General features: G+C 39.2%; 1 protein-coding gene and 1 long non-coding RNA gene across 6 annotated transcripts in view; one reads left to right on the plus strand and one right to left on the minus strand.

The window, feature by feature from the left end:
* Positions 1-25,696, minus strand: part of LOC133051872 (carbonic anhydrase 5B, mitochondrial) — a 389,751-nt gene that overhangs the window by 354,120 nt on the left and 9,935 nt on the right. For 2 of the 5 annotated variants that reach the window (XM_061136540.1, XM_061136541.1), the window contains exons 3-8: positions 15,565-15,762; positions 12,774-12,892; positions 11,627-11,722; positions 11,035-11,097; positions 9,816-9,971; positions 4,741-7,056 (exon numbers count right to left, since the gene is read on the minus strand). In XM_061136540.1, the coding sequence (XP_060992523.1) occupies positions 6,877-7,056; positions 9,816-9,971; positions 11,035-11,097; positions 11,627-11,722; positions 12,774-12,892; positions 15,565-15,762 (812 nt within the window). In that variant the 3' untranslated portion in view covers positions 4,741-6,876. Of the gene's footprint in view, positions 1-4,740; positions 7,057-9,815; positions 9,972-11,034; positions 11,098-11,626; positions 11,723-12,773; positions 12,893-15,564; positions 15,763-25,696 lie in introns of those variants that run through there. The other 3 variants (XM_061136543.1, XM_061136542.1, XM_061136544.1) reach the window with 3 other exon arrangements.
* LOC133051875 (uncharacterized) overlaps positions 17-25,696 on the plus strand; it is an 82,361-nt gene continuing 56,681 nt past the window's right edge. Inside the window, exons 1-2 of the long non-coding RNA XR_009691935.1 lie at positions 17-80; positions 3,419-3,476. This is a non-coding gene — a long non-coding RNA (uncharacterized LOC133051875). The remainder of the gene's footprint in view (positions 81-3,418; positions 3,477-25,696) is intronic.

A 25,696-nucleotide genomic window follows, 5' to 3' on the forward strand; every position in this document is an offset into this window, starting at 1 on the left:
CGCAGTTGCTGCGCGGCTTCTCGCGAGGGCGTGGAGGGGAGCGTTTCTCTGCTCCGACTGACCAAAGACTAAAGGCCGGGGTAGGTGGCTCGTGTTCCCAAAGTCTGCACAACTAAATGTCTCCTTCCCGAAAAATCCTCTGGGGCACCTACCCCGCCCTGCAAGTAATTCTTCTCTCCTAGCGCTTCCCCAGTGCGTTATCATTACCTCTCCCCAACTCTGTGAGGTGTTTTGTGGCCAAGAAGTTAGTCACACCTCTCCTTTTCTCGTCATCCATTCACGAAGCCTCATCCTAAACAACGCGGCTAGCCTTCCTTTCCAGTCCGAGGCTGTGCCTCCATTCGTGGTTTCACTTATCGTCGCCTCAGACAGCCCTCCAGTCCTCCCCCTTCCACTGACACCTGCCGGCTCTAGAGGCTACAGAGGTGCAACCTCTGCTCCCAAGGAATTTCCAACCTAGAGACAGAGAAGGACCAATTCACAAATAAGATTATATGATATAGGCAACTCAGTTTACATTACATAGGCCACTTGGGAATTCAAGGAGAGCTTTCTAATGCCTGAGTTGTTTTGAAGGCAGTTGGGTAACCCACCTGCCAATGCAGGAAAGAGACGTGGATTCAATACCTGGGTGGGGAAGATCCCCTGACATAGGAAATGGCAAACCGCTCCAGTATCCTGGAGAATCCCATGGACAGAGGACTCTGGTGGGCCACAGACCATAGGGTAACAAAGCGTCTAACACTACTAAAGCTATTTAGCACCCAGGCACGAAGGGCTATTACTCAGGTGGAGAAGGCTGGGAATGGACTTGCAGGTAAATCAGCACAAGCGAAGGCACTGAGCGATGAAACAACGTGGAATCTGCCAGAACCGCGAGAATTTTGGCCATCGAGTATAAAGGGCAATATGAGAGTATCAAGGAATACAGCGATAGAGGTGGCTGGTGCTAGGTTATGGAGAAGGGCCATTCCCAAAAGCTTTAATTATGCTCTTTAGGGAATAGGGAACCGTTGCAAGTTGAGTTGAGGTTTTTGTGATCGTATTTGTCTTTTAGGTAAGTGACTGGTTTGCAGTATAAAGGATACAGCCAGAATAAAGCAATCTAGGTGAGAAATAACAAGGAATTAAACTGGGGCAACAAGAGTAAGAGATTGAGAAAGCAAATCAATCCTGCTAATAATTAGACTGTGGTTTACACACGTAAGACCAAGAAAAAACGTTTCTCCCAAGGACACGTTGCAACTGCAAAAGGATTAACAACCCCCTTCTTTTAATAATTGGATAACTTCCTTCCTGGCTTGTCTTTGTTCCTCTCTCATCCAAATCAAAATTACTGAGATACCCAATTACCAAGCTGCCTGTTTCCCTAGTCCCTCCCTGAAATCATTCAGCAGAAGCCCAAACTCTTCATAAACTCTGCCTTACTCTTTCTTACAAAGACACTTGCAGTAACAAGTCTCCAAGGTGGCCTTGTTCAGCTCAGTGCATCAGTAATTAGGAACATAGACTTTGGAGTTGGATGGACTGGGAAACTCAAGCCTTGACTGTCTGATCTTTTTTTTTTTTTTTGGCTGAGTCCTAACCAGTAGATTCCCAGGGAACTCCCAGTTCCTAATGTTTAGTCCTCAGTTTTCTCATCTGTAAAAATCAGGGAAATGCTATATGTTGGCATAGTGCCTGGCGATAATTAGTGTCCCAAAAACATTAGTGGTTATTAACAGCAGCAGTAGCTTGAAAACTTCCCAACGCCCTCAAGAGTGGATTAAATACTTGTCCTATGGGTGCTCCTTGCACAAATATTTCACCTTTTATAACACCTATCACACTATTTTGTACGTTGTTGCCTCCATAAGACTTCATCTTGCACTGTGTCTTAAACTTCTTGAAGGTGGAGATTTGGCAGTTATAGCCTCTAACTAGAGAATTCCTTGGCTGGCACAAAATATAACTGTGCAGATCTCCAATTTTGCTGGTTTCTGTGACCAGGAATTATGCTGACAATGGCTGCCATTCTGAAAGCATCAGTGTTTGGGTTGCTGTAACATTTCTTACGAATCAGACCAGACTCTCATGTCAGAATAATTAAAGATGTCTTCTAGGAAGATACTCCTAATTTAAAAGGATACAGATTTAGATTTTATTCTATTATGATTTAGAAGTGAATGTAAATCTTCATTTATAGGAGTTAGATATTTATCATCAACAATTAACTGCTGAATTCACTTTCATGAATAAATTTAAATTGCTCAACTTAATTTCATTACAGAAGTTACTCTAAAAGCCAGTTTCATTTCCAAACTATAGTTCCCATCATTTGATAAATCATAATATAAAAATAAGATATGTAAAAATGTAATGCAAAGATATAGTCTACTATGATATTCTGATAATAAAACAGATTTATATTTATTCTGCAATGTAACATGTATTTTCTATTTTTCTTGGTGCCTGAAATACAACTTCTACTTATTCTTAAGTATACCTGTTTTGGTTTATCCCTTCTCTATGGGAAAAAGCCTAAATTTTTGTCTTAAATTGTCAGTAGGAAATAGCTGATTATTCTTAAAAAGTTAAAGAAAATATTTTACTTTATATTTAAAGTATTTCACATTTATAGATACATAAATGATGTAATAGATAATGCTATTACAAAGAATGCTATTATTAAATGAGTCTTAATTATTATAAAATGACAAAAGAATGATCCATAATTATATTTTTTTCATTTATAGCAAGCATAAAGGGAGAGCAAGGAAAAAATGTTTACTCTTTGCCAGGTTGGGAGTCTTTCAATTAATTTGGCTTTTTTATTACTCTCGTAGGACAGTAATACTGGGACTCACTGAATGGTCAATGCAGGAGTTCTCATGAAAGAACATTTCTTGCCTACCATTAATTTCATTATTAAATCACCAGATTTATTCAAAGACATACAGTGGAGTCTCAAGTCCTCTTCAACACTCATTGTTATGCCAAAGGCTTTATATATTTTCCAGATTACAGTTATCACTAAAAATAGCAAGATAAGATATTTATAAATGCATATTAATATGAAAATACTTACAAATCTATATATGTACAGCTGATTAAAAAAGTTTTCTTTGGAGGAAGGAGCTATCTAGTGGTAGTTATTCTTTATTCAGTTCTTTATTCAATCAGTTCTTATTCAGTTATTAGTGAATAAAGTTATTCTTTATTCATTCTTACTGATTCTTTCGTCTAGTGATAAAACTCAGAGCAACACAACTGTTAGAATGGTGGCAGATGGTATCCCCACCTAGAACCCAAACCAAAGCAGGTATCCAAATGTATATAGGGACAAGTGTCTTAGTCTGTTCAGGCTGCCATAATAATGTACCACAGACTGGTACATTATATAACAAGATTTATCAATAACAAGATTTATTTCTTACAGTTCTAGAGGCCAGGAAGTCCAAACTCAAGGTGGTGGCAGATGGCATATTTGGTGTCTGGTGAGTACTTCCTTACTGATTCATAGGCGACCATCTTCTTTCTGTGTCCTCACATGGTGGAAGGGCTGAGAGAGCTCTGTGGGGTCTCTCTTATAAGATCACTAACTCCATCATGAGGGCTCCAACCTCATGACCTAGTTATTTCCCAAAGGCTCCACCTTCTAATGGCATCACATTGGGAGTTAGGTTTCCAACATATGAATTTTGAGGGGACACAAACATTCAGTTCCTAACAACAAAAATGCAGTACTATTTATAGGTGAAGTAGCCAGTATTGTTAATATGTACTAATTAGATGGCAGAATTGAGCTTATTCACTTAATTGAACTGTACCCATTTTGATCAGTAAAATTTGATATGAAAGAACTTAAAGTTGAATTGAAAAGACAGAATAGTTATTCTGTCTTATTCTACTTAAGAATAACTTAATATTCTACTTAAGTTATTATTCTACTTAAGTTACTTATTCTACTTAAGAATAACTTATTCTACTTTAATTTATAGAATTATTAATAGAATTCTAATTGATAGAATAGAATTATTAGAATTCTATTCTAATTATTCTAATAATAGAATTAATAGAATTCTAATTATTCTAATTAATAGAATAAGAATAACTTATTCTACTTAAGTTATTCAACTTAAGTAGAATAGTTATCAAAAGTTGATATTCTAATTAGAATAATTAGAATTAGAATTATTAGAATTCTAATTCTAATTATTCTAATAATAGAATTAATAGAATTCTAATTATTCTAATTAATAGAATACTTAAGTATTCAACTTAAGTAGAATAGTTATCAAAAGTTGAGTCTTCTAGTGAATAGAAAAATACCTAAAGTGATTATAGTACTGTGTTTTTGCTAATATTGTGCCAAAAGAATGTGTTCCCCCCGCCCCATCCCCCTACCCTGCCACCCCCCCACTCCCCTGTGATCAAGAGAAGGGCATCTTCCTAAACTTTTTTGAGGTGGAAGCCTGGTTTTGGAATAACCAACCTTACCATAACCCATGTAGCCCTGGGAAAGGAGAAAGGGGCTGGCAGCTTGCCCTACTGGTGAAGTCAGCAGATTGTGCACTGGTTCCATAGAAGTTGGTAAACTGAGGAGCACTGGATGGATCTTTCCATTCCTGCTTCTCTAGTAAATCCCTCATGAGTTTTCCAGTCATTTTTTGATCTGCATGTTGTCTCACTAATTTTACAAACATCTTACATACTCAAAGAAATTAATAAGAACAAAAAGTCATTTAACAAATATTAACATTGTAAAGAAAGGGTTTTATTATAGTATGTAATCAAAATGAGCAGCAATTTTAATACAAAGCAGGACATGGTTGAGAGTGAAAGAGGGTACTGTTAAAAACTACACCAGAACACTAGATGTAAGTTAATCAAGGGTGGCTAACCTGGACACACCTTATGAATATCTTCTGTATCTCTAAGATGGAAGGGCAGGTCGGGCATTCTGTGCATTGGTTCTCACTCCAATTTAGAAGACTCACTGCAATAGAATTTTACACTAAGAATTTGCTAGAAGGGAAGCCTGTGCCCTGGAAGATGCATATCTCATGTGTATACCTGTTAAAGATAACTATGGTTTGCAATGGCTTCCGAGGTGATTCAGTGGGTAAAGAATCCACTTGCAATGCAGGAGACACAGGAGACGTGGGTTCGATCCCTGGGTCGGGAAGATCCCCTGGAGGAGGGCATGGCAACCCACTTCAGTATTCTTACCTGGAGAATTCCATGAACAGAGGAGCCTGGCGGGCTACAGTCCATAGGGTCGCAAAGAGTTGGACACAACTAAAGTGACTGAGCATGCACACAGGCGTGGTTTAAAACAGATAAGAATAAAGTTAATATAGCTTTTCCCCCATATTAATCTTGTAAAGAATTTTACTCATTTCCTAGAGCATGTATGCTTCCATTTTCCAGAGAAAGCATGCACTGTAGAAGCAATGCCTTCACCCTCTTCCTTTTTTAAGAGCAGAGATATGCCCCTAAACTTAAACATACAACTCCAACCCTATTTTTTTCCCCTACTGAATTTATTAGTTACTTTTACTTATGGTAAAATACACATTAAAATGAAATTTACCATCTTAACCTTTTTCATTGTATAGTTCAGTAGTGTTAAGTATATTCATCCAACCTTATCCTACAGATCAGATGACTAGCATACTAGTGAAACAAATATACTAGTAAATGCAGTATTGAGTTTGAATACAGGCTTATAGGCAGTTAGAAACATTCCACATATTTACAAGCAAGGGCGACTCTGGATTGGATTCCTCACAGTATGTAGAATTATCTAGGTTTTACCTATCTGATGAGTTTCTTTCCTTATTATTATAGCAAAAGTCTTCTAAACCACTGTATAAATTAGGACATTTATGTTATCTCCTACCTTGCACAGAACCTCAACTAATGAAATAAAATACAGTTCAGATAGTTTTAAAGGGAAGTCAAGATAGTTTTTTAATTGTGGGAAATATTGTATTCTATGAATCAGTGTGACATACAATGCAAAATAATACTGTAAACTATAGACTACTGTATTACTAGTCTTTTGAAAAATATTTCTGTAAAATAGATCATGAAGAATTTTAAGTTCTAGGCACTCAAAGCATTTTCTTTAAAATGTTCTGCATATGCTTTCTTTTTTTTTTTTTGAGATAAACATATTTGTGGTTATATTTTCCTCAAAATGCGTATGCTTTCTATATGATCAAGCCTTTAAGTAGAACATCTGGCTTTCAGAAATGCAAAAGAATTCCCAGATATAAGTATACACTTGTGTTTTTAGGATTACAAGATATTTTTTCTATATTATTAATTGATAGTAAGTAATCATATCATGTGTTAGTAATGACAACTAAGAGTTGAGGCATATACCCACTGAGAAGGCCTTATAAAAGAATACACATTCGTGTTTTAAAATCAGATATACCTAAAACATAGCCAATGTTCAACCAAGAAGTGCCAGTCTGGGTCCTGTGGCTGTTTCTGAAAACCCTGCATTCTGGATGGTCAGTGTCTGTGCCTTACCAGTTGTTAAATCTTTTGATTCTCATTCCTACATATAACTCTATAGAATCACCAATTGATAAACATAAAAAAATAGCTAAAAAATGTTGCATGTAAAAAGATATTACAGTTACCAACAGGTTGCTATAAGAGAAACTTGTATCTCTTACTGGTACTTCAGTGATAAACATCAGTAGCAATAAAAGTAAAAATTTGTTTACTAAAGAGCTTCCCTCAAAGACTAAGGAACACTGCCATACAAATAAAGGCTCGTTTATAATTATTAAATGCAGGCATTTAGAAGAGTCTAGTTAACAATATTTAAAGAAGTAGTATATATTTAAGCAAGATAACTACCTAGATAATGGCATCTTAGGGAGTCGCTTGGCTGGTGGAAGGCTTGGGTTTTGCTTGTATGTTCAGCACATAGTCATGACGGAAGGATGAGCGGACAGTGCGGTTCATTAGGGGCTGAAGGGGGCGGAAGTTGTCCACCATTCTTTTCTCTTTCTCCCCTTCAGAAGTGAAGAGCAGGGTTCGAAATTGCTCAAGCTAGAAACGGAAACAGGAAGCATAAATATTTTCCAGTAAAAAGATAGCTTTACTTCATGAATAAATTACTTTCATTTTTACTACTTTCATTTTAAACTTGTATATATTTATATAGCTAAAAGAACAGAAGGATTTATGTGCATCTGTATAAATAAAAGACCAGAAGGATTTATCCAAACAATGATTAACACTTAGTGGTAAGATTATAGGCAACTAGGATTATTGATGACAGCTAATATTTTTTCTTACTGAATTTTCTGTGTTGAAATTTCATTTGAAAAGTTCTCACATGGGCCACTGACCCTCTGATTTATTTTGTTTATTTATTTTTCAGTGTTATATCAATTTTTAAATATGAAGGATAGTAATAGACTAAATGCATAGGTCCCCAAGACCAGTCTTATGAGCAAACTCTATATTGTCATTTATTTATGATGGTTTCCACTACACAACTTTTTTTTTCTTTAAATTATGTTGTCTACTAGTTGCTATCTCTGTGACTTCTGGTTTCGATACATGATTAGAAAAGCTTCCTCGATTTAGATGTATGAAAAGATTTTCCTAGGCTTATCCTAGTACTTTTATGGCAGTATTTTTAACGCTTAATATGTCTGGAATATATTCTTGTCTAAGGTTTGAATGGTTGATTCAACTTTTTGTCCCCAAGTGTCTGCTCAATTGTCCCCATTGATCTTACTGAATAATCTCATCTTTCCCCCCTACTGAGCTTAGATGCAACCTTTATCATAAACTAAATTCTCATATCTACTTGGACATATTTCTGAATCTACATTTTTCACCCTATGATTGATCTCTTTATTTGTGTACCAGCACAACACTATTTGGGCTTCCTCAGTGGTGAAGAATCTGCCTGCTGATGGAGGAGACTCTGATTCAATCCCTGGGTTGGGAAGATCCCCTGGAGGAGGAAATGGCAACCCACTCCAGTATTCTTGCCTGGGAAATTCCATGGACAGGGAGCTTGGTGGGCTATAGTCCATGGAGTCACAAAGAATCAGACAGGACTGAGTGACTGAGCACACAACACTAACTATTGAGGCTTTGTAACTTGGTTGATTTAATCATCTTTCATTTTCTCTTTCACAATTTTCCCTGGCTATTTATTTATACATTTTTTTTCCCCCACATGAGGCCAGAAGTAGCCTATTTTTAAAATCCTATTGGTATATTTATGGGATTATATCAAATTTATTGAGAATAAGCAATTCATGGACAATAACAACTTAAAGAGAATTGACATCACAGGTATCTTTATGATGTCTTCCTATTCAATCACATGGAAGTAATTTTTTATCAGTTCAAGTCTATTGTGTCTTTCAGGAGTATTTTAAGTTTTCTTGTTAAGCTGATTTCAAGATATTTTGTATTTTTTCTTTACATTATAAATAGCATTCTTTCTTCCATTATATCTTTTAACTGACTGTGATTTCTGCATGTCAAAGGTACTGATTTCTAGAAATTAATATTGTACTCCACTAATTACTGAATTATCATATTTTTGTAGTAGTTCCTTTTATTGTTTCTCTAATTTATTTTTTCATGTCTAATTATACTACTTCCAGAATAAAACTTAATTTAAAATTTAACATAGTTATATTCTTTTCCATATTAAGCATCCTACTTACTTTAGAACTGAGATCAATCTATATTATCAAATTAGGGAAGTCTCCATACATTCCTATTTTATTGAAAATTAAAAAGAAAAACATGAATGTTGAATTTTGCTAGTGCATTTTAAGAATCTATGGAAATGATTATAATTTTTATATTTAGGTTCATTGATATGATAAATAATATCATTCCTAGTATTGAACCATCCTTGCATTACTGGAATAAATACTACTTGAACAGAGTATAATATATATTTCTTTTAGCACACTGCTGGATTCTGTTTCTGAAATACTATTTTAGTTTTTTTTTTTTAACCACAACCTCTGTGTGATGTGCAGGATCCTAGTTCCCCGACCAGGGATCAAACCTGAGTCCCTTGCATTGAGGGACTGAACAACCAAGGAAGTCCCTATTTTAGCTTTTTAAAAAATATATTCTTCAGAGGTATCAGTCTGTAAAAAATTTTTTTTTTGGTCCTGTCTTTGGTGGATGTTGATGTCAGTTATCCTGGCTTCGTAAAAAAGGTTTTGGAACTTTTGTTCTTGTGAAAATGCTTTGTGATTAATTAAAATCCCATAAAGCAAGCATAAGCAAATACTACTGCAGTTCACTTATATTATGAATTAAATAGGATTTGTGTGTTAGCATAGTAATTAACACCTATTTAGTTTCTAGGAAAAATAAACTTCAGGGTCAAAACAACTGACTTAAAATTTCTGGACACATGCTGTTGGCTTCTGTTTTTATCCTGAGGTTCCATAGCAAAATTCCCTTAAAGATTTCAAAGAGTTTCGAGCACATCCACTTTCAGCCTTCATTCTTCCCTTTAAAAGGGTCTTGTTTACATAAAGATTCATATTTACATATAAAATATACAATACATAAAGCACATGTAATTGTCAAATATGGAAGTAAAAAGCTTATGTTTCCTAAGTTTTAACTCTTCTCTCTAGTTAATTTGAAGCATTCCCTAATTCATATCAAAAGTAACACAAGATATTAGCACATTTTAATAAAAATATATAAGCATTACAAGATAGTAAAAACTGATGCCAAAGTTTGAGCTCGACCTTGTTTTAAGGGCACAGACTAGAATTTCTTTACATGGAAATGTGGAAAGAACATACCTGATCATGATCAACCTCTACAGGCTGCTTCTTAATGATCCAAGTGACAGACTCAGACAGTGGCGGTGTAGTCAGGGACCCCGAGTAGGTCCAGTAATCTGGGCAAGTAGGCATCAGACAGGAAGGGTCGAATGACCCAAATTCTGCAAGTGTGTCCTAGCCAAGAGAAGGAGTCATTGAGTCATCATTTCATGGTGAAAACCACTCAGGAATCATATGATGTGGTGATGATTCCAGGGGAGTCTGAGGACCTGCAGTGGTCCAGATGAGCTCCAGCTACCTCTGGTCACCTTAGGACAAAATCACACTCTTGCTTTGTTCTTACAATTAACCGTGTATTTCTGATAGTCCTCAGTGGGAACAGAGCAAAAGCCATTTTCTCCCTCAGTTCTAGTGAGGTTAGCACAGGCTGGCTCCCCTGAACTCTTTGAGAGGCATTAGGTAGTAGCTGCTGCATAAACATGGAGGCTTTTCATTTTCAAGAGAGACTAAAAGAATTCACCTTTCTAAAATGCAATGCATTAGGAGGAGACAGGATCCTGGATTGAGAATGGGAGAGGGGAAGGAGGGCAGAAGAGTGGGAGAGAGAGAGAGAGGAAGAGGAAAAAGAGGGAAATGGAGAGGGAAGGAGTGGGAAGGAGGTGGGGGAGAGAGAGAGACAGGGATGGGGAGGGAAGAGAGAGAGAGAATAGACTTTCAGAGAGTAGCCCCATCTGGGATTCTGAATACTGAACAATTAATCTTTGGGGCACACAGAAATATCCACCCCAAAGGATGTGGTAATTGTTCTGTAAGACTGGACAAACTAAATTTCTATCAAACTTTGCTCCCCGCCTGTGGGAGGGTAGCTAGACTCCAGAAGGCTGCCCTGAGTCCTTTGCCCTGAAGGACTGAGAAGGAACAGGGGTTGGGGATGTGAAGGGGATTCGCTATGTTCCTGAGTCTGAGTCCCTGAGTGCTCAGTGGCATGGCAGCCAAAGCAGAGCTGTCCGTGCCCACCGACAGGATCACTTCTGTCCCCTGCAGAGTGTCCCAGGGCCAGGGGCTCTCTCAACAGAAGCATCATAAATGGCAAGTTGTCTTAAGGGGTGACTTTCAAAGAAAACCTCAGTTACACTGAGGCGAGTTACATTTCCCAATTCAAAATGGCCTGTTATTGTCTCCACTCAGAGATTGAAATATAAACTATATCTCAAGTGATTTAGAGGGGAAAAATTACCTTGTGCTTAATTGATGGCAAAATATTCACCAGTTTCTGTAGCTCTTTGTGATGCTTGCCTAGCTAAAGAAACAATGAGAAAATACTAAAAAAAAAAATAGACATCTCACTTTTGAAACTGCAACAGAATATAAATTAAAATTAACCACCTGGTGATTATATAAAAACAAACCAACCATACTACTTAAGCTACATTTAAACTGGTAATTTAGAATGTTTTAAACATCACTGAATTCAATTAGACACAGAACAACTGAGCAGACTGTTTGATGACAGGGTCAGCATGCCTATAGGCGAAGATGCCCTGCTCCATTTAAGCATCATTTCTTTAATTAAAATTAAAAATTGTTCCACAAAGTAGCCACAGTTCTTTTTTTTAAGTGGTCACATTTCCAGTGCTCAGTTGCCACAGGTGGCTTGTAACTACTGTACTGGACTGTGCATTTCTATGCCATTTGAAATATATTCATAACAACCTTGTATTTTAAACATTATTTTTATCTCAATATTTTTAGAACTTAAAATTGCAGTGTTGTATCTTTTCACCCTAGGATACAATATATCATTTAAAGCTAGTAAGATTTTATTTTACCTTTAAAAATACTCCTATCACAGCCAAACCATTTTCTTCTAGTGCTGCATCCTCAAAGTTTTCAAACTTGACCGCATTCCAATGCACCAAGTGCAGCTGAAACACCATTAAAAGACGATTTTACACATGATCATGTAGGATTGCTCAAAAACAGCCTTATTCACATATGATATTTACTGTGCTTCCTCACCCAAAATAAAGCCACTGAGAAAAGCATATGACAATCTGGTGCAAAATAAGACAGAATTAAAGAACAGGAAGAAATATATGCAGGGGCAGTAATTAATACTACTTTGGAATAGGCTTTATTTGGGGTGAAAATTTTGTATACACATATATATGTATATATCTATCTCCAAGTGAATAACATTTCAGTGAGGGAGCAACATTTGTCCATTCCCATCCTTATTTGCATGAAACACTCATATATAAAATCCATTTGCATCTAAAGGAGAGATGTTTATGTTGAGAGAAATAGATTCTCCCTATGTGAACGAGGAGTTTAGGACAAATTTTTTCGAGGCATAACCACTTAAAATGTGTTTCTTTTTAAGGTAACATTTAAAACTAAATTAGGTGGAAAGTTGTTAAGAAGAAATTCTATGTATTTTGGCCCCTTTTATTTCCCTACAAATAATTCCTTGTCCATCATTCATGAATCCTCACCCTGCCTCCCAAGTGACACTCTCAAGGTCATGCTTAACTTTTTCCTCTCCTTTCCTGAAGAGGACCCTGCCTCCAAGTCATTTTGCTTTAATTTCAAAAGTGCTTGTTAAGTCATATTCTTTTTCTTTATTTCTATTGCCACCACTTTCATTTAGGCTCCCACCATCTCTCACTTGGGTTGATTTGACCTGGTGGCCCTGCCCTGTTGCCTGCGTTACTAATTTAGGCTATCGTGTGAGCCTAGCTTAGAATTCTAGAAAAATTCTGTTTCGGGATCTTAAGTTTGATTTCTGACATATTATTTGAAATGAGGGCAGTTATCATTTTTACATGTTTAAACTGGGAATCATCAAATATGCCCCTGAGAGAGTTAGCATTTATAGGAATTACCTGATTCTTCCTGATAATTTCTTAGAACTGGAAATTCAGAACTATTCCTTCTTCTCCACTGTTGTCACTGTTCCCAAACTTCTCAACTTACCTCTGCCGGGTAACATTTGCTGTCCACGGTATGCTCAGAGCCCCAGGCATCAATGGCCCCCCAGTGAAAATGGAACTGCTTTAATCGGTAGTTGTGTTCCAGGGGTCCTCCCTCGATCACTGAAATGGCATATCCAACAATTCAGGGGATTTGATGTTTTTGATGTCGTGGAGAAATGCAGGGGAAAAGTAGACTCTCTGGGTGGACTTTCTCATGAACTGTCTTAAATGGAGCACACTGTATTTATACCAGTGTTTATAAACTTGATTTCCATGCAGTTAATACATGTGTAAGGGCAAGACCTGCATTCGGAATGACACCAGGATTTAACTATACTCCAAGCTGCACACAATTGTTAAAGGCCAATTCTTGCCTTAGTTCTATGGTCTATATTTACTATGCCCAGTGTTTTTTATGCACAATAAAATGCAAACTTCTCTCAGCATATTTATCTAACACAGTCTTATAAAACGGAAATAAGGGTACAAAAGATACTTTCTTTTTTATGTGCCAACACTTTGCTTTTCAATTTTTGAAGATAACAGTGTTTCTTTTCCTTACATTGAAATGGAAAAGGAAATTTGCAAGTCAAAAACTATCACCTATCTCCCTTTGGACAGAGTGAACAATGTGAGTCATCCCCATACTTTACTTTCTGGAACTACTGAAATCAGTACATTATAGGGGAAATGTTCAGATATGAGTTTTAAAAGTCATCCTTCCTCAGGCTTTGGGTTGTGCAATTTTTTTTTTTTTTTGCTTGCATTTGCTGAAGCTGTTAGTTCCTCATTTCTGGCATCTGAGCAGACCCTGGCGATGTCTGTTCATGGTTAAACCATACAACAACAGGAAAACCAAACCTTCCATCTCATCCATATTAATTATTTTAGAGTTTATTGCCTCATTAGTTGAATTTTATGAATGCAAATGATTGAGTACAGTCATTCAGAGGTCCAAATACACTGGCTATGTCATGTAGTGGTCTACTGTTTATCTTACTGGCTTTCATAAATGTTTTACATAATTTCCTTTTTTGAAAAAAGAAAGAGTTAAAAAAAAAAAAAAAAGGAGTTTTGTAAGGGTGAGCAAAGACACCAATGACTACTTTTCTTTGAGGGCTAGGAGAAGTGCAGAGAATAATACCACATGATTCACTGAATTAATAATTAATAATTAATTATTAATTAATAATACTAAAGTGTAGTGAAATAGACATAAAATTGTATTCTAAAAAATTCTTATTTTTCTATATCAGCTCCATATTGTGAGCATGAGTTTGGCAAATGTTCAGTCTAATCTGTTGGGTGAAACTGAAGTTCTGCCCAGTCACATGTGGAATCTTCCCAGACCAGGGATTGAACCCGTGTACCCTGCACTGGCAGGCAGATTCTTAATGACCGGACCACCAGGGAGGTTCTAACATATACTTTTAACTTTATTCATTAACACTGTCACGGATGCATTTCTTCACCTTCATGAGAGAAAATCAAAGTTTGTCAATCTTAGCTCTATTGATTTTTTTTTTTTTGCAGTAAAGAATGATTTAGGCCTAATAAAAATCAAATTTAATTACTGTATCAGTATTGGTAATAGAAAGAAACAAATGCACTCCAGTGAGTGCATCTATTGATATTTGAAGCTGGATAACTCTTCATAAATGCCGGTAATTGTGGCCTCGACCCACAAGATGCCAATAGCACACTCCTCACAATGTGACAACCAAAATGCCTATAGATGTTGCCGTGTCCCTAGTCCCTGGGGAGGGAGGGGTAGCAAAACTGCCAGTGGCTGAGAACCATTCCTTAAGATGGATCATGTGCTTAGTGGCTCAGTCATGTCTGACTCTTTGCGACCCCACAGACCGTAGCCCACCAGGGTCCTCTCTTCATGGGATCCTCCAGCCAGGAAGACTGGAGTGGGTTGCCATTTCCTCCTCCAGGGGATCTTCCTGACCCAGGGATCAAACCTGTGTCTCCTGCATTGCAGGCAGATTCTTTACCTGCTGAGCCATGGATCAATTGTTGCTTAAGATATATTATTTCAAGTAATAATTATTTCAGACAAATTAAGATTATTTGATACTATCAAATTCAGTTTGAACAAAGAATACTGCATAGAATTAATCACATGGTTTTCAATAGACACTAAAAGTTTCAGGTAAACTTTGAAGTCATTAGATTAGTTTATATCTGGGTAGGCTAAAAAAAAGTAGATTTAAAAGCAATATAATATTTGAATTTTAAAATCTCTTTTAAATTGTGCTTCATTTACACTAGGTGATATTGTTTAACAAAATTAACAGAACATGAGTTTCCATTTTTCTCACATATCATTGGTCTCTTAACTAGTTTAGACTGTAACCTCATGCACACATGAATATGCTTTTTGCCCCATTTCAATGGTATTGTAGTCTCATCAGTTAGATCTACTTAAATAACATTACAATCTAAATAAAAGTGTCTTATAAAGTCAGTAAGCGGAGAAAATTTGTTCATATGCAATACACATATGCAAAAGAAATTTCTAGCAAGGGTTTAATTTCAAAGCCTATCTTTTTATCACTTACAAATTCTCTCTATAGAGATATTTGCTCACTAAGGAAAAATACTACCGATACTAGAGGAAAACATTCATAAAAAAGAGAAGGGGCTTCTTCCATACATAATGAAAGTAAGCCCAATGAGTCCCATACCACTGATACCAAACGGGTTCCCGGGGCTGTGCGATGTGGCCTGTGCTGACATGAAGCTGTCCCTTTAACTCCAGATGAGACCACGGGTCTGGCTCTCACCTGATTTATCTGCAGAATCTTCAAATTCCACGAGGAAAGAGTACCCGTTATTCCAGACGTGGAGGCAGGTGGTCGGGTCATAAGAGATGGTGAGCGGCTGTAAGCCAGGATCGTAGACACTGTCCCTCCACCGGATGTTGATGGGCGACTGGCGCTCACCTGCCGGGACCAGGTCCACTTTCTCCCAGAGGGGGTGCACTAGGAGAAAGCACATCGGGGCTGTCATCAAGAGGCCCACTAGCTGGAATCCTCACTGCGGGGATCATATGGGCCCACGTAGGTGTGTCCTCTGAGTTCACCTCCTATGGCAGCCAGCTGTGAGGATTAGGCAGACATCCTGCAAAGCCTGGCCAGACGTTAGCATTGCTAAGGTCCCTGGAGTTCTGTCTGTCACACGTGTAGCTCTGACACTGTAAGCTCAGGTGTACACGCACACTCGGTCTCACACGGCATCACCACTGCTGATTTTTCTACCAGAGTCAAGCGCCAGGTCTTTGTGGCAAGTCCCTGATAAATCTCAGCAAATTTCTTATAACAAAGAGAGCTATGGACACGTGATGGACAGACTCCACGTGTATAATTCGGGTTGTCCAGGTCTCTGCCCTTTAGAAGCAGCATGGATGGGCAGAACCAAGACCAACAGGAAAACCAGACAAAATATGAATCGAGATAAATCATGACCAATGCCCTTCTGAACCTCACCCCACTGCTGAGAATGAGCCTGAGGATTTGAGAAAGCGACAAGGCAGCTGCTGCCCAGTCAAACCCCTCTGTGCATGGCAGGGTCACTGGTACTCAGCTTGTCAGAAAAAAACAAGCTTGCCTCTGGTTTCCTCTTAGACGGGAGAGGGTTCTCTTCCTGAGGTAGTTGCCCCAAGTGGGATCCTACAAGTGGCCCGCAGTATAGACACGGAGCGTGCCAAGGCAGTTTCTAGACCAGTGCTTCTCACAGGAGGGAGCTATGGGGACCCCAGGGGACATTTGGCAATGTCTGGAGACACTTTCAGTTGTCCAACTGGAGGAGGGTGCCACTGACATCTAGTGGGTAGAGGCCAGAGGTGCAGCTAAACATCCTATATAGTAGCAGGATGGGCTTTCACAAAAATTACATGGTCCCAGATATCAGCAATGCCAAAGTTGAGAAATCTTGGTCTAGAGCCAAAAGCAATAGGCAAACTCAGGGTATTCCCTTTTTTCTGCTCAGCTTTTCACATAATACAGATCATCTCTTCTCTAGAGGTCTAAACCCGACGTTTTGGGTTTTCTCCCTCGGTATAAAATAACTTCCGAAGAACAAGAACTTACTTGAGAGAAGGAGAACTTTCTGTTTCAGAAATCTAAAGTGAAAAATGGGGGGAACTGGCACCATATAATCATGCTATTATTGGACTGGAATGCAGATTCCTTGCAGGCAGGAGCCATGTCTCCCTGCCCCTTTATTGTGCCCTGTAGCTCCTAATTTGATAAATGCCCTTTAATCTGAGCATGGATTATCCAAATGCTATTGTTGGGTTAAAAAGCTGTATTTGGTTAGTTTTTAGTTTGGTATTTTAAAGCTTCCAGAAGCCCCCAGAACAGCCCTGATTCAGTCTTAAAGCTGGCGGCCAGCAGAGACCTGACAACATTTCCCCTCTGAGATGCCCAGAGGGAGGCTGGGGCTTTGAGCATTCACACCCTTCAAAACCAGCTGGTGAGGGTCTGTCTCCCATGGAGACTAGGGAAGACAGGAATGATGAGCAGATGCCTAAGACGATGCCCTGTTTCACCTTAAATCGGCCCCCACTTTGTTCAGGAAATGCCTAGAATCTACTCCCTCACCCACACAAACAGCAGCCTGAGGAAACCCGGCCTGTTCTTTCAGTGGCTCTTTTATGGTCATATGGGCTTCCCAGGTGGCACAGTAGTAAAGAATCCGCCTGCCAATGCAGGAGACACGAGAGACTCAGTTTGATCCCTGGGTTGGGAGGATCCCATGGCGTAGGAAATGGCAACCCAGTCCAGTTATCTTGCCTGGAGAATTCCACGGATGGAGGAGCCTGGCAGGCTACAGTCATAGGGTCGCAAAGTGTTGGACACGACTGAGCATGCAGGCATGGTCATAACACGCCTATCAATTCACAAGTTTAGCTTCCAGGCTTTCCCCCACTCACCTCCTCCTTTTGGAACCCAACCCCCACCCCATCAGGGAGCCTTTGGTCACTGTCCCCTTAGAGAAGCCAGCTTTTGCCCAGGGCTTGTTTTGCCAATGATAAAGTCACATTTTTGTTCTCTTCTCTCTTCTTCTTCCTCCATTCTAACAAAGTACAGATTAAAATGATTTCTTGATGGTTGCTCAGACTTTGCCTCAAAGCAGGAAGATGATTATGTGCTCTGACAGTGGAGCCTGTGTTTCCAGTTTCTTCTTGTGTGGGGAAAATGAAATGAACAGCATGAGTGATTCTATCAACCATGGTTTAAGGGGCTACACCACACTATTAGTTGTCATTAATGAAAGCCCTTAGATCCCATGTGCTTGGCTTGGCTTTAGTTCTTGTTTATGTGACTGATCCTGGCTTTGATTTTTCTTTGCGCTTGTATCACCTATGGCTCCAGCCTGGGCTGGGATCAGGGAGGGGCATCATTTTTAGCCCTTGAGAAGCTTATTCTTTCCTTAGCCCCTCAGTTCCTGCTCTTCCTTCTCCTCAGAAGTCAATTTCCCCTCATTGAGTTTATGGGTGGCTCCTATTACATTTAGATATTGGGCTTGTCACTTTCTCAGTAAAATCTGCTCTCACTACCCTCTTATAATAGGATCCCCTCTTTTTCTTATTTTTTAATCACAACACTCTGATCTTTTTCCTTCACATTTATTACATAGGTATAGTCATAATTATATACATATGAAGGGTAGCACAATATGCTACTGTAGGGGAGTAAAAATAATTTTCCCTCAACCTTCTAAGTCCTTAGCTGAGACCCCCACACCCCCACCATAATAAAAAGATTATAGGGAGAAAAAAAATTAATTACCTACTTACTTACTGGAATCCCCACAAGGATATAAAACTGAAAAGGCATCTGGAAAATTGTGGCTTAAATACTATTATGAGCTAAGGGCTGGGACCCGTCTGGGACTTCAAAGGGGAGGAATGAATTTCACAGGAAGGTGAGAAGAGTTAATACATCCTAAACAAAGTTTATAGAAAGGTGAAAAAGTGATCTCCAGTAATAGTTGTCTTCCAGGTACAGGCCCCCTTTCTAATGTAACTGTATCATGCAAAAAATCTGGTAATTTATACTCTGTTTCCAGAGCTTCTTTGTCTGCAATGTCTCAAAATAATCAGCTCAAAATAACCCATATGTCAAAGAGGCATATTTTAGGGGTAGTGAAAGGGAATCAAATATGCAACCCCCAAATATATCTCTTTGGTATAAGGACTATTTTGAGAAACAGCAGACATAGGAGAAGCTCTGGAAACAGAGTGGAAGTTACCGATTTGTAAAGGAAATTTACATTTCCAGCAGAAAGCTCCATTTGAAAGGGTGTCTCCCTCTCAGTATCAGGAAGAGGAGGATGACTAAGTCACCAAAAACTCATCAGTCGAGAATGCAGGACTTAGATCTGTAGAACAGCCTTACCCTTGTTGAATGTGCTTTTCCTGGTCATCTCCAATAACAGCCCTGTCTCAGCAGCTTCTTTTGTCTGTAGCTAGAGCAGGTATTGAAGGTGGTGTCTAGAGCCACCTGGAGGAATTACTGTTTTCCTGGGTCTCTCCCATGTTATCTAGGAGGTATACCTGTTATTAAACCTTTTTTGTTTGTTTTTTTTCCTGTTAATCTGCCATATTACACAGGTCTCAGCCAAGACCCTAGAAGGCTAGAGGGAAAATTAGTTCTCCTCCCTTGCATATATACACTTAACTATCTGCCTCCCTCAGTGTTCTGCAATCCAGAACCAAGCTGCAGATTGAATGTATGAGATAAAGGCCATCATTGGGAAGGGCTCATTCCCCTTTTATCTTTATTTCCTATTACCCTGCTGATCATCACACTATTTTTTCTTTAATCTTCCTTCAGGTTTGTCTGTTCCTTGCCTTGCCGGTGACATGGCCACCAGCCTAGTTTAGGCCTCTCAGCCCCACACGTCACACCACACTTCTTAGTTGTTTCTCCTCCTCTCTCACCCCTCTCTACTCCATCTTCCCAAACTGATCTTGACATCTTCTCCAGTCACTCTAACTCTAATCTTTCCTTCTTTGGAACTCACACCATTTAGCACCAGCCATTTCTCATATAAAGTATATTTGCTTTATCTGCTCAAAGAGCCCGTGTCCTCCACTTTTTATACAGCCCAGGGCCAAAGTTGGTGCCAGGCACAAAGGAGGCACTGAGCACTTATGTTACTGACAGAGAAAACCAAACAAGGTCTCTCTACCCTTACCTCCTTACCTCACAGTCTCTCCAACCAGGCAAGCAGGTTTACCCCAGAACACTTGTGTTCAGATGATCACATCTGCCAGTTTCTCTATCATTTTGTAAAATCCTACGAGGCTCTCAAGGTCAGTCCAAGCCCATTCCCTAACAACCCCACACTATATTAAGCATCCCTTCACCTGCTGTTACTCTCTTAACCTGCACTGTCTAATATGGTAGCCACTCACCCCATATGACTAGTTTAAATTGAGATGTGCTGTAAAGGTAAAACACCTAGGGGCTTTGAAGACTTAGTACAAACAAAGAATGTAAAATAGTTCATTTATAATTCTTATATTCATTTTAAAGAGACAAGATATGTTTTGGATATATTGGGTTAAATAAAATATATTAGTAAAATTAATTTCCCCTCTATACTACATCTCAGCTATGTATTTGATATATTAGAATTAATTTCACAAATGAATAAAATTTATTTTTTCTCCCCTCCCAGTTTTATTGAGATGTAACTGACATACTATTTGTTCTTTTTAAAATGTGGTTACTGGAAAATATAGAACTGTCTATATGGCTCATATTTGTGGCTCATATTCCATTTATTTACTGGACATTACTGCTCTATGCCGTCATTAACCTTTTTTCCTGTGCCTTGCCCTGTACCTTCTCCTGTACCTGTCCTTTTTCTTGAGATGTGCTGTTTACTCATCAAATTGAATACCATCCTAGCAGGTCTACTGCAGTGAGAGGACACACAGGGACCTTTCATGTGACTTTGTTGAGGATGGTCACAGAATCACAAACTGCCTTGTTAGAGCATCAGGGCTGTAAGAGGCACTTTGATGCTGAGCCCAGGTAACCACAGCATCACACGCAGTTACCACCACAGCAGACTAAGGCCCACATGTCCTGGTGGTCAGTTTAGGGCTATTTGTTAGTGCACTGTGGCTGCAGATTAAATTCGCCCATTCCCAAACATTTTAGTTCACTGAATCCTAAGGTGTCGATGTTCACTCTTGCCATCTCCAGCTTAACCACTTCTAATTTACCTTGATTCATGGACCTAACATTCCAGGCTCCTATGCAATATTGTTCTTTACAGCTTTGGACTTTACTTTCACCACAAGACACATTCACAACTGAGCATCATTTACACTTTGGCCCAGCTGCTTCATTCTTTCTGAAGCTATTAGTAATTGCCCTCTGCTCTTCCCCAGTAGCATACTGGATATCTTTTGACCTGGGGGAGCTCATCCTCCAATGTCACATTTTTTGCCTTTTTGTTCTATACATCGGATTTTCCAGGCAAGAGATTGGAGTCGGTTGCCATTTCCTCATCCAGTGGACTACTTTTGTCAGAACTCTTCACTATGACCCATCCATCTTAAGTGGCCCTGCATGGCATGGCTCATAGCTTCATTGAGTTATGCAAGCCCCTTCACCGTGACAAGGCTGTGATCCATGAAGGGGATCCACGAATTTAATTCAGATGACCATTATATCTACTACAGTAGACAAGAATCCCTTAGAAGAAATGGAGTAGCCCTCATAGTAAACAAAAGAAGCTGAAATGCAGTACTTGGGTGCAATCTCAAAAACGGCAGAATGATCTCAGTTTGTGTCCAAGGCAAATCATTCAACATCACAGTAATCCAAGTCTGTGCCCCAACCACTAATGCAAAGAAGCTGAAGTTGGTTGGTTCTATGAAGACCTACAAAACTCCCTAGAACTAACACCAAAAAAGATATCCTTTTTTCATCATAGGGGATTGGAGTACAAAAGGAGGAAGTCAAGAGATACCTGGAATGACAAGCAAGTTTGGCCCTGGAGTACAAAATGAAGCAGGACACAGGCTAACAGAGTTTTGTCAAGAGAACATGCTGGTCATAGCAAGCACCCTTTTCCAACAACACACAAGACGACTCTATACGTGGGCATGACCAAATAGTCAATACCGAAATCAAATTGATTATATTCTTTGCAGCTGAAGATGGAGAAGCTCTATACAGTCAGCAAAGACAAGACCTGAAGCTGACTGTGGCTCAGATCATTAGCTCCTTATTGCAAAATTCAGTCTTAAATTGAAGAAAATAGGGGAAACCACTCGGCCATTCAGGTATGACCTAAATCAAATCCCTCATGATTATGCAGTGGAGGTGACGAACAGATTCAAGGGATTAGATGTGACAGACAGAGTGCCTGAAGAACTATGGACAGAAGTTTGTAACACTGTACAGGAGGCAGTGACCAAAACCACTGCAAAGAAAAAGAAATTAAAAAATTTCTAAGTGGTTGTCTGAGGAGGCTTTACAAATAGCTGAGAAAAGAAGAAAAGCAAAAGGCAAGAAGGGAGAAAGGGAAAGATATATCCAACTGAATGCAGAGTTCCAGAGAACAGCAAGGACAGATAAGAATGCCTTTTTAAATGAACAATGCAAAGACATAGAGGAAAACAATAGAATGGGAAAGACTACAGATCTCTTCAAGAAAATTGGAGATATCAAGGGAACATTTCATACAAGGATGGGCATGATAAAGGACAGAAATGAAACAGACCTAACAGAAGCAGAAGAGATTAAGAAGAGGTGGCAAGAATACACAGAAGAACTATACAAGAAAGGTCTTAATGACCTGGATAAACATGATGGTGTGGTCACTCACCTATAGCCAGATATCCTGGAGGTGAAGTCAAGTGGGCCTTAGGAAGCATTACTACAAACAATGTTAGTGGAGGTGATGGAATTCCAGCTGAGCTATTTAAAATCCTAAAAGATGATACTGTTAAAGTGCTGCACTCAGTATGTTAGCAAATTTGGAAAAATCAGCAGTGGCCACAGGACTGGATGAGGTCAGTTTTTCTCCAATCCCAAAGAAGGGCAATGCCAAAGAATGTTCAAACTACCATACAATTGTGATCATTTCATATGCTAGCAAGGTCATGCTTAAAATCCTTCAAGCTAGGTTTCAGCAGTACGTGAGCCACGAACTACCAGATGTACAAGCTGGGTTTAGAAAAGGCAGAGGAACCAGAGATCAAATTGCCAACATTGGTTGGATCATGGAGAAAGCAAGAGAATTCCAGAAAAACATATAATTCTGCTTTGTTGACTATGCTAAAGCCTTTGACTGTGTGGATCACAACAAACTGTGAAAAATTCTTAAACAGATGGGAGTTCCAGAGTATCTTACCTGTCTCCTGAGAAACTTGTATGTGGATCAAGAAGCAACAGTTAGAACCATACATGGAACAATTGACTGGTTCAAAATTGGGAAAGGGGTACGGCAAGGCTGTATATTGTCACCATGCTTATTTAACTTCTATGCAGAGTACATTATGTGATATGCCAGGCTGGATGAATCACAAGCTGGAATCCAGATTGCCGGGAGAAGCAACAGCAACCTCAGATATGCAGCTAATACCACTCTAATGGCAGAAAGTGCAGAGAAACTAAACAGTCTCTTGATGAGTGTGAAAGAGGAGAATGAAAAAGCTGGCTTAAAACTCAATATTCAAAAAACTAAAATCATGGCATCCGGTCCCACCACTTCATGGCATATAGATGGGGAAACAGTGGAAACAGTGACAGATTTTATTTTCCTGGACTCCATAATCACTGCAGATGGTGACTGTTGCCAAGGAATTAAAAGATGCTTTCTCCTTGGAAGAAAAGCTATGAAAAAACCTAGACAGTATATTCAAAAGCAAAGACATCACTTTGCTGACAAAGGTCCATCTAGTCAAAGCTATGGTTTTTCTAGTAGTCATGTGTGGATGTGAGAATTGGACCATAAAAAAGGCTGAGCACCAAACAATTGTTGCTTTCGAGCTGTGGTGCTGGAGAAGACTCTTGAAAGTCCCTTGGACTGCAAGGAGATCCAACCAGTCCATCCTGAAGGAAATCAACCCTGAATATTCATTGGAAGGACTGATGCTGAAACTGAAGCTCCAATATTTTGGCCACCTGATGTGGAGAGCTGACTCATTGGAAAAGACCCTGATGCTGGGAAAGATTGAAGGTGGGAGGAAAAGGGGATGACAGAGGATGAGATTGTTGGATGGCATCACCAAGTTAATGGACATGAGTTTGAACAAACTCTGGGAGATAGTGGAGGACAGAGGAGTCTGGCGTGCTACAGTCCATGGGGTTGCAAAGAGTGGGACATGACTTAGCGACTGAATATCAATGGCTGCAGAGACCCCTGAGGCTGTTACTGTAATTCCAAAGGGCTCTTAATAGGTTCATTGTTTCTCAAGATTATTTGAAAGTTAATGGAAGACAACATATTCTGGATATCCCAGTCTCTGTTATCTGGGGAATACAGAATTTTTTGTGAAGACATTGCAAAACAAACTTTTGAGTACTGTTGTTCTCCAGGCTTTATTGGTGTTCTTTAAAATTAATTGGAGCACTAATAGAACCATTTTCTAACACTGTTCAGTTAATATAAGTACTGTAAACTAGAACTTTCTCTGATGATGGAAATGGCTGATACGGTAAGTGCTAGGCACTTGTGGATATTGTCAGCTACAGATTGGCATTTGCCATGGGCACTTGCCATCCATCTCTACAAGAATTAAATTATGTATGGCTACAGCTGCTGATTTTCAACAACACCTGAAAGGAGATCAGGATCTAGAGTAGAAGTGTGGGCCTCTGTGCTCAGGGAAAACCTGGCAGTACAAGTCTTCAGGTAGATATTTTCAGGAGCTGATTTTATGAGCCCAGTTCTTGTATCTCCTCATGTAGAAAAGCACTAATATCCTTTATGGTGACGACTGCTCCTCATGACTAGGCATTTAGGCTCAATGTCAGTAGGTGATACATGAAGTGAAATTAATTTTTTTCATTTTGGGTAACTGGTGCAGGCTTTAATCTTTATTTTATCATATTACCAGTCCACAGGGTTAGGACTGTCAACATTTACTGTCTGTAACTTGAGATCACAGCAAATAGCAGCTTGAGTTGACACCAGTGATTGCCTGGTGATGATGGGGAATGAAGGTAGAGCATAGGGCACAGGCCCTAGTGAAATGCTACTTGTCAGTTTGCCATACCCTCCTCCTCCAGTCAGTCCTCGCTGTGCTCCCCAGATCCTAAAAATGGTCAGACATCTGAGGGAGGTGCTGAGCATATGACATGGTGATGATGGTGATGATGATAACAACTGTGGTACTAGAGGTAGCTGCCAACACCGAGTTCTCACTGTGTGGGAGGCGCTAGCTAAGGACTTTGAACATTATCTTTTCTAACCCTCAACAATTTTGGGTCATTCTTGGTCACTGGGCCTTATGCTGAGGTACTGAGTTTCTAGGAACAATGAGTATTGTCCTTACAGCTAAACAGATGAGGGACCAGGACATGCTCAGTGGCTCAGGGCAGCAAAGACCAAATATTATCCTGGGTGAAACAAGGAGGGACAGTATAAACATCTAAAGCAAAAAAAAATCATGACTGTCATCAGTCTGTCTTAGTAAGCTACAAACAAGAACATGTGATGTGGGAAATTAGTCAAGGTAGCCCCTCATCCCTACGTCACTACCACTTTTTGTTTTTGTCGTTATCAAAAGGAGCAAACTGTTTTATGGGGTGTGGTTTTTTTTTTTTTTTTGGCCCTACCACTTGGCTTGTATCTTGCTTCCCCAACCAGGAATCAAACCACGGCCCTTGTCAGTGAAAATGTGGAGTCCTAACTGCTTGGCCACCAGGGAATTCCCTAGGA

The sequence above is a fragment of the Dama dama genome, chromosome X (genome assembly GCF_033118175.1).
Source record: "Dama dama isolate Ldn47 chromosome X, ASM3311817v1, whole genome shotgun sequence".
Taxonomy (NCBI): domain Eukaryota; kingdom Metazoa; phylum Chordata; class Mammalia; order Artiodactyla; family Cervidae; genus Dama; species Dama dama.